The sequence below is a fragment of the Sphaeroforma arctica genome, assembly GCF_001186125.1.
Source record: "Sphaeroforma arctica JP610 unplaced genomic scaffold supercont1.658, whole genome shotgun sequence".
In the NCBI taxonomy this organism is placed as follows: Eukaryota; class Ichthyosporea; order Ichthyophonida; genus Sphaeroforma; species Sphaeroforma arctica.
Genome location: NW_014039900.1, coordinates 12,060 through 21,480, shown reverse-complemented (window position 1 = coordinate 21,480; position 9,421 = coordinate 12,060). Strand labels below are relative to the sequence as shown.

General features: G+C 41.0%; 2 protein-coding genes across 2 annotated transcripts; both read right to left on the bottom strand.

Moving 5' to 3' along the window:
• Nucleotides 1–122: 122 nt before the first annotated feature.
• On the bottom strand, nt 123–3,411 carry SARC_07881 (hypothetical protein; the record flags this gene model as incomplete). The annotated part of the gene is made up of 4 exons (XM_014298159.1): nt 3,129–3,411; nt 1,569–1,727; nt 882–990; nt 123–283 (listed from the first exon to the last, which is right to left on the bottom strand). Exons 1-4 carry the CDS (start codon nt 3,228–3,230, stop codon nt 123–125), a joined length of 531 nt encoding a protein of 176 aa, XP_014153634.1. The 5' UTR covers nt 3,231–3,411.
• A 3,804-nt stretch (nt 3,412–7,215) lies between these two features.
• On the bottom strand, nt 7,216–9,288 carry SARC_07880 (hypothetical protein). Its single transcript, XM_014298158.1, has 3 exons — nt 9,114–9,288; nt 7,756–8,094; nt 7,216–7,601 (listed from the first exon to the last, which is right to left on the bottom strand). The coding sequence occupies exons 1-3, from the start codon at nt 9,282–9,284 to the stop codon at nt 7,461–7,463; spliced, it is 651 nt and encodes a 216-aa protein (XP_014153633.1). The 5' UTR covers nt 9,285–9,288; the 3' UTR covers nt 7,216–7,460.
• Between the last annotated feature and the right edge of the window lie 133 nt (nt 9,289–9,421).

Sequence of the window (9,421 nt, the reverse complement as noted above, 5' to 3'; positions counted from 1 at the left end):
ATAAATATAAATATAAATACAAATACAAATATATAATCAGTAGTCTTGAAATCGATATCCAAGGAAATAGTTCACAGGCAATCAAATTGTACGTGGTCTCGAAAGCATGAACCTTCGTCCCTTTAGGAACAGCCACAGGCATACGTCGTGAGCATGTTAGACATGTATGAGTAGTGAGCACGTGTACCTTTCTTTGCAGCAAACATCTTGAAATCGTCGAGTGAGAGCACTTGCACTAACTCATCGGGGTCTCGCGCCAATGGATCCTCCTCCTCGGATTCCTCTGTTTTTTAACACAAAAGAAGAAAAGAGACCCATTAACGATAACATATATATTACAACATGTTGCGATATACAAGTTTGGGGGGGTGTATGTTGGCTGAACTTCTCGAGTCGAGTTTAGTATGCAGCAAGGCCTTGTACAATTATCCGTATACTCATCGGCGAGCAAAGAGACAGAGGCAATGACTATGTACGACATAATAAACGACATAATATGCGACATGATTAACAACATAAGGTGCCAAACAGTGCACAATATTCAATCAGCATCACTGATAGCCCCCGAGACTTGCTCTTTGTGCGGCAAACATGCATATATATCAGACGCTTTTCAGAAAATACGACATTTAATATACGACATGGCATACTAAACAACACACGATATACCATCAGCATCATTGCTGGCCACATAGTTTGTCTCGTCGTAGAGATACAAGCACATGAATATCCGATGTTGCTCCGCAAATACAACATAAACAAACACACGACTTACCATCACTGTCATTGCAGGCTCCAAAGTCTTTTGCCCAATACATGAGAATGATAGATTCAAGCATATACGACATAATATACGACACGCTATACTATATACGACATACCATCAGCGTCATTGCTGCCCCCAGGGTCTTTTTCTCCATGGGGGAACACATGCATGAATATCAAATTCTTTCCGGTGTCGTGTTGGTGTTTGAACTTGCCAGGTGTCTCCTATGGTACACGGCAACGGACCCAAGGGTTTCAGGGTTTTAGCGGTTTTGGGTAGAGCAAAGATAAAAATAGAATGTGGCAGTTCTAAAAATAGAATATCACTGTGTTTGCTGCAAACGCACCCATATCAGCTCAACGGGAGAGAGGGCAAAATTAAACTGATAGCCTACGATCGTTTGCAATAGAAGGCGAATTACTCACACACTCACAGAGAGATCCACCAGGACAAAGTACTAGAGTAGCGCACCCGAATATACATAGCATGGAAATATATACACAGTATGATTACATATTCATAGTATGAATATATATATATAGAATGGTTATATACACATGGTATGATAATATATATACATAGTATGATTATATATACATAGTATTGTTATATATATATAGTACGGTTATGTTTACATAGTATGATTTTATATGCACAGTATGGTAATATATACAAATACTATCATGATGTACTTCTGCAGCATAATACTATCTATCTATGTGTATATACCTCCTTGGGTATATCCACATGTATTGTGAACAGACATTGAATACAAACATGGAATGTATAGAAACACCCGTACCTTAGAGGCTCCCCGGTCCTCCTCATAGCCCACACTGATAAGTGATGCTGTGATGTACTTCTGCAGCATGGGATCGTACTTCTGTCTCGTCGCTTTGCCGCCACCGATACAGAAGGTGGCACAGCATCCCTTGTTTCTGATTGGTGTAGAGAAACAATCCTGCCAAAAAGGATGCAATTGATTGGTTATTGCGGTGACGAGTACAGCTAGGCGTAGTGGCCAGCAATCAGTTGGAACTGCAAAAGGTGCCAGTTGAATTTGTTCACATCAACACGTACACAAACTCTCACTTATCTCCTTGATACCGATTGAGCTATACATACACACACACGCACATGCCAATATAATATGACATATGCTGCGTCTGTGCATACTATGTGGGATAGCCAAAGATCTGTATACGGCAACATAATATGAAATAAGCTGCGTCTGTGGATACCATGTCGGATAGCCAAATATGTGTAGAGATACCTCAGCGTGTGCTGGATGTGAATATCAGATTGTGCAGCTACGGCAATGTGTAGTAAGGCGTGTGCGAAATAAAGATAGAGAGAGGTCCCTGAAAGAGAACCACGGTAACAACCTGGAGAGAAAGAGAGTAGACAACACATCCAAGAAGTACTATAACAAGGTGCACATATAACAGGTACTTAAAGACGATAGAACCACAGTACACAAACTGGAGAGAAAGAAAGTAGACAACACATCCAAAAAGTACTATAACAAGGTGCACATATAACAGGTACTTCAAGACGATGACACACTCAATTGCAACGTACGACCGCAGACCTACGTAGTCAGCCGACTTTTAAATGCGAAGACCTATCGCTGAGGAAAAGGGCACGTATAGTACTACATGCGAATGTGGGTGCGGCTAAACTTATGGGTCACATATTAATCCCGTGAGCGAAAGCGATTGCTCAGACTAGAAAATATCTTATCCAGCTTCATATGGTAGAGATGATCATGTGTATATATATATAGACACTGTGTTCATGCGTCCTAGAACGATCCAACTGCATGCGTAATAAAATATCGACAAAATATTAGCCTTATACGCGTGCTTAGTACCTTTCTTCTCATGTATATTATGCTTCTTTTGAATACAGGAACCGAGTTTTATTGACCACGTACGTAGAACTGCGCACGAGCGTGTCTATACATGGTTTGGAGGCGCACAACTGGGTTTACAAGCAATATGCCATACCTACGTACTAGTACGTCCACATGTGTGGAGCCATACATACACTCTCAAAATATTAAGATGTTCTGTACTGACACATTGATAATTGATTCGCAATTTATCGATAAGAAATCGCATGAGACAAGCAGAGGAAGGCGTTTGCAGTGTTTTTGACTGTGAGAAGATATGTATATACTGCATGCGACATGCGAATTTTCGATTAACGCCAATGGTGTGTACACGAATATACCTGCGACATTTACTCGATGCAGTAACATAAACTAACGACCGTGCGTACTATAGATGTCTTCTAAGGTGTGTGGTGAAAGCGTACGAATACCGTTCTTCTCAGATGTGTTGTGTACGTATGCACATACCTTGATGAGCTTGTCGAGCTTAGCCTGGTTGTAACCTCCCAGATCAAACTGCTCAATGCCCTCGCACTCGCGTACTTCTTTGGCTAGGCCTGAAAACTCCATAGTTACTACTACTGGTTCTGTTATTTAATCTACAGCTAAGTGTTTACAATATTTACGTATATTGCGCTAGTTCGTCTGTGTGCTGCCAGTAGTGTAGGCTAGCAGATTACTACAGTATAATTAAGTACGTGGTCGTCCGTGTGTATGTACTCCGTAAGCTCACACGGTACACGGACGAGTGTTGGTTTGTTTGATCAATGATCACAATCACTCCGCGAGAGTGTCAAAGTAGGGTTCTCCATTCTGCACTACCCAAGCGAGCCTCGAAAACAAAATAAACCCCCATTCTGAACCACTCATTAGATAAACCACTCTGGTTTATACCATGGAATATAAATACTGCAGAGATCTATAAAAGGGGTTTTTTAGGTCAGCGAGCACAACATGGTTTATCAGCTGAGTATTAAAACTTAGTTTATGTCAACCTGAACGCAAATTGCAAACGAGAGGCATATTCTCTATTTAAAAAAAAACAACATTTTTTGTGTTTTAAAAAAATAATGACGGGCCACTCCGCCACTGGTCAAGTGTCAACAACTAAAAAAAACACATTGCCCCCTGATTCTGAATCATACAATAAAACAATAAAGATAGTAGGACTAAATAAATATTTACATAAAAAACCCGTTAAAAAAACAGGAAAGATCGTCAGTTTATTGTTGTTTTTTTTTTAAACAAAAAAAAACAAAGCATAATATATCTTCGTCAAACCATAAATAGCCTTCTAAAAACAAACAGTCAAACAATGACAATATTTTTAGCATATTTTTTATATGCAGACTCAGCCAGCGTTTTTATTTCTCAGAAGGCTAGGAGGCATGAGCCAGCAGCGGGCAGCCCTATAAAAAATATAAATAGACCTTTTTTTAAAAATAAATTTTATATTTACAAAAGCCAAGTATTTATTTATTTAGTCCTCTTTTAGGCTCTTCAAGTCTTCTTCTTGTATTTTTTAAATATTTATAATTTTAATGGGGCTAAATATGACAAAAATGACCTTGGAATTTCAATTTTTTTATCCCATAAGCGTATTTTTTTCTGTTTGTTTTAAAAAAAGAACAAACAGCCCAACGCCTGAAATTTGTATGTAAGTAATGCATCTCTTTTACCTGGGAAGTGGGAACTTGCATCAAGGTTGTTAAACGGACAAGAAAAGTCCTGACCGGATAACCGTTTGCATTTACGGACAGTCGGACAAAGAGCAATATATGGACCAAACAAACAGACAGGCATCAATCTTGAAATGGACAAATGGTTTGGGTCAATTTGTACCAGGCGATTTTCAATTTACCAATGGACAACAGGTCTTTTTCGAATGGGACACATGGACAGCCTCAAAAACAGGTCATAATACCATGGACAGCCCTTTTTTCCCAGACAGTTTAGTCCATTTGTCCGTTTAACAACCCTGACTTGCATCACAAAAGTTGAGCGTAAATCATTAACGTTTTTCTATAGATTTGTACTGTTTTACTTTTTTAACCCCCCCCTCCCCCCCCTGCGCCCCTCTAATGGCTATTGGCTAATAGATTAAATAATTGAGTATGTATTTATTTGTTTTGTTTTGTTGGTCTTTTAGGTAAAATAAGCAGCGGATGGCAAATTCCATCAAGCACGGTGTTTACAGGAAGGGGCGGAGAATGGCTGCTACGATATGCAGCATTACATGGACACCACATTTAGACTTATTACGACATCACAACAGATTCCACAATCCACATCAACAAACGTTACATTCGATATGCGCTTGCAAAAATTGTACACATATCGCAAATTACCAAGGTTTATTTGTGATAGCATTGGCCCTAAGCAGGGCAACCTTAGTGAAGGGAATCACAAGCAGTTTCATAGAGAAAACAGCTCCAGATGCCATTGCCACTAAACAACGATCAAATATAGGTAATTCGGACATCATGTAAATCTAAACAATATACATCGGCATCTTTTGATTCCTATGCAGTTGACGTCAACCACGTGATAACGTTGTTGACGGCCACTGAAATACTCAGGATGCCATTGAACGACAGGGGGGTTTCCACCCAGATTGAAAGAACAACGGACCTCGGCGAGCCACCTGAGACTGTACACGTGCCCAAGGTTTATTTATCGATGTCGTAAGGTGTAGCCTCCCGCAGAACCACCGACTCGTATCAACTTAAAAAAATGAGACTGCGCATATCAACCACACGGACGACGGAAGTGGGAATAGAAATGTGAAAGGTATAAAATGCAATTTTCGTATTGCAAGTATTAATTAGTGGGGAATGTCAATACCCGGCCAGCAAAGGTTGACTACCGACCCAATTGGATATGAAGCTTGTACATACCTGACACACGCTACTAGTTAACAATCAAGCGTTTCCAGTAGTTAATAAGAATGTATGCTACTGACATCTTAAAATAAATAAGATTATCCCTATAACAGTTTCCAATGACATGCTGTAAATCCTAAACCCTAAACCCTAAACCCCAAACCCTAAACCCTATAAAACAATGAACCAACAATGCTTGCGACAATTTTGGCATCATGAGTTGGGGATAAAAAGCAACTATGAGCTTAACGAGCCACTACATTCGGTACAATTCGAACATATGTTGTTTCTTGTGAGTGATATGAAATTAAACCAAAGCCACAGAATATGGATGAACCTCAATTAGAAAACGCTACCGACGTGTTTAAATTTTCTTGAAAGAAAGTATGATGAGAACTCAATGCCACACAGATCAAGCACTTTCACATCCGCGCATTTAGCGCGCAGTGTGGTCAAACGTAGCCGACATTCTAAATATGTTCTTTAATGTGTTTTATTTGCCATCGGAGTGTTTATATGAATCTGAAAAACTTCAACATATTAAAAACAGGGATAGACTGAAATAAATATTTTCTTGCAGATAGTATCCTAATATGTACGAAAAGTCGTAGAAATAAGCAATTGCCATTTATTTTTGAGTACCATTATTATTATTGAAACTCAACTGATAATATTCTTCATCGTTGCGACATAAGCGTTATACACCGAACCAACCACTCAATTATTAAACATTCAACAAGCAACACAACTGCGCATGTTTCTGAATGGAGGAACATGTCAGACAAGAAACTACAGTAGCGGCAAGCGAAAGCCGTGAACACGAATGGCGCATCCAGAATGCCCATATTTCCAAAGGGGGTTGTATGTGTGAATAGATTGTATATTTTAATATGGGAAGATGACACCCCGAAAATATATTGAAAGAAAAACTACTCTCAAACAGTTCTAGATTTGAGATGCTCGGAGCTAGGTGAGATATTTTGGAGGGATATGTTAGTTAAAAGAGATCGTCTCAGAGTTCGGAAAGGCAATTGATGGAGGAATCAGTTGAATTTTTCAGGGTTGGTGGTTTGATTCTCTCGGGTCCCTCACAGACAATAAAAAGATGGATAGTGCTCACTGTAGGGTTGTAGTATTCTTTGGCCCTTGTGTGACCTTATCCGCTGCCTCTTGGGTTGACCTTGTGATAGCGAGTTTGCTCCCGGCCAGCTATGGGGAAGAAGCTAAGTTACGCTTAAAGTGTCTGACCCAAATGTAATTCACGATTCGAAGCGTTAAAGGTTTGCAGACAACAACATAAGCCTATTTTATGGTGATACGAGGAAATTGCACATACAGATAGAATTAATCTTTAAAAAAAATAAGTAGGGATATAATTATGGTGCTGAAGTGGATATTCTGCCATCATAATATGACCTTCACTTCACTGTGAAATGGTATACTGTCTCCACTTCAGCACGTTGCATCGTGGTATATGGTGCTAAACGCCTTTAACTGATACAAAAGTTTTTTAAACTACAAAATACAATTAAAATATAAAAGATTTTGAACGACCTCACAGACCAGTTTTAGCTTCATGAAAATTTCATATTCGGGTGATAAACTATAAAAATACAATTAATTAAGCAGTTAAAAAATCCAGTACGGAATATGAACGCGTTAGACAGCATGATGGGATGAACAAGCTCACAACACTACTAGCGTTGACTTTATGGGGCGTATCTGATTCTGTTACAACGGCCTCGCTCGTATTCCATTTATATCGAGAAGCCCCCTCATAGACGGTTAGACTTTGGTATCAACATCCTACACTGCGCTTGGTTAAAGCCTGGTCCACAGTATATACGCCAGCAACAGGTTAAACAGGCTTGCTGTATATTTATATCCTGACATTATATTTATTTGCAATGGTATTTGCCTAGTACTGGCATTTCCTGTGTATGGGAGTCTCTTCACCTTCCGTCAACCACAGGGCCTTCTCCGAGGGGTCCCAGATATCAGCGCCAGAATTAAGGCAGTCTATAAGTAAGCTCACGGACTCTTCACCGAAGCCAGGCTCCTGTATTGGTAAAAGCAATACATAGGAAAGTGTCATACTTCTATTATCTGCGATGCTTGAAAGCATACAGGCGTGCAAACGAGTGTAAAGGCGTAAATATGCATGCTCACACACGAACTAACACACAGAGCAAACACAAAGGAGACAAACATACCTGTCTGAGCAAATCTAACTCGTCTGTAAATCCGGAAACTGCGTGGTCCATGTAGGCTGCACTAAACGCCTCTCCGTCCACCGTGCGTTGCGTATTGGCCTGGTTACTAGTGTCCTCTGATGTGCTTGTGCGTGTGTGTGTTTGTGATGATGGTAAGGCCTGTGTCTGCGTGTGTGGGGGGTGCTCGTCCTGTTCAAGCGTAGCAGCTATAGATGCCTCGCTGTCGTCAATTATATCCGAAGTTCGGGCCAATACACCGGCATTGGCTCGCACCAGGTCTGACCACAACCCAATCTCTGTCATTTTCTTGGATCCTGCGGTTGAAGCGGCTTTCACATCCTGAGTACACAGGACACGCACGTGCGTAGGAGAGAGAGAGCGAAAGGCAGTCAGCAGAGTGTTGGGTGTATTTTAACAAACCTGGATATTGCACATCACATATACACCACCGGGCAGATAGGGGTTTAGGGTTTTAGGTTTAAGGAATGTGAAATGTCGCAAAGAGTTTGATGCGATGCGGGTAATGGGGGGGGGGTCATTTAAAGATACCAGACTGGTTATAAACAAAAGCTAAACACATCACAGTACGGGTGCTCTCTCGACTTAAACGCAGCCACCTGAAGCACGAGCATACACGCGACGCAGAAACAACAAGCGTACAATCAGCGTATACTACGTAATAGGACGAGTCCTCGGACCATGTGGTGGCTAACCTATTGTATCTGACCTCTCACGAGCTTTGTATGTGAGTTGCACAGATGCTTTCACACACAAGAACAGGCAGATTCAGATCATATACACAACAGATAAATACATCGGCATGTTTACTTTACACTGTATACAAGAAATTAATTGATGTGCTTCCATGAAAAGTTTCTCTAACGCTGTGGTGAGATCCTTTGATCCTTTTGCACAATCTACCACAGTTGAAAGACTTGCCCAGTCCATTTCACATACCGGACAGGACAGGTGCATGCACACACATCCCCATCCCACAATGACTAGCAGACCACAGGGAGATGCTGCAAACACTCACCAACTTGTCTCGAGAGCCCACTTTCGATTCAGTGGGGCAGCGGTGTATATACATAGAAACCCGACTCGGGTGCAACAGCGAGTGTCTCAGATACACATACAGAACGAGACAGTCATTAGGTAGTCCCATGCAACATTGCACAATAGGACCAACTCACGCGTGCATGAAGACGACCAGCCTACACTCTCTGACTCTATAGGGACACTTGTGTAATCACTGGTTTATAATAGATGATGGACTGTATGAAGGGTTGGAAGCAGCAACCAAGCGAGGCGAAAAACAAGCAACACGCGCACAACCCCACCATCATTCGCATACTCACCTTCAAGTACACCTCCTCTGACCTCATGCCACCATCCTTTGCATCAGCAGACATGCGCTGCGTGAATTGGACAGAGCGTTTGAGGTACTGCAATAGGCGGAAGTCTATACCCACTACTCGGTCGGCGAATTCATCACGAGTGTCCGGGTCACAACTTCGCATCACTTCCATTGCTGTGTGGATGGCAAAGGTCGATTGGGTTAGAGGGAAACAACACGTGTGGGCTGCGATTGCAAATTGTATATATATATATGCGATTGCAAATTGTATATATATATATATATATAATATATACATACATACATACA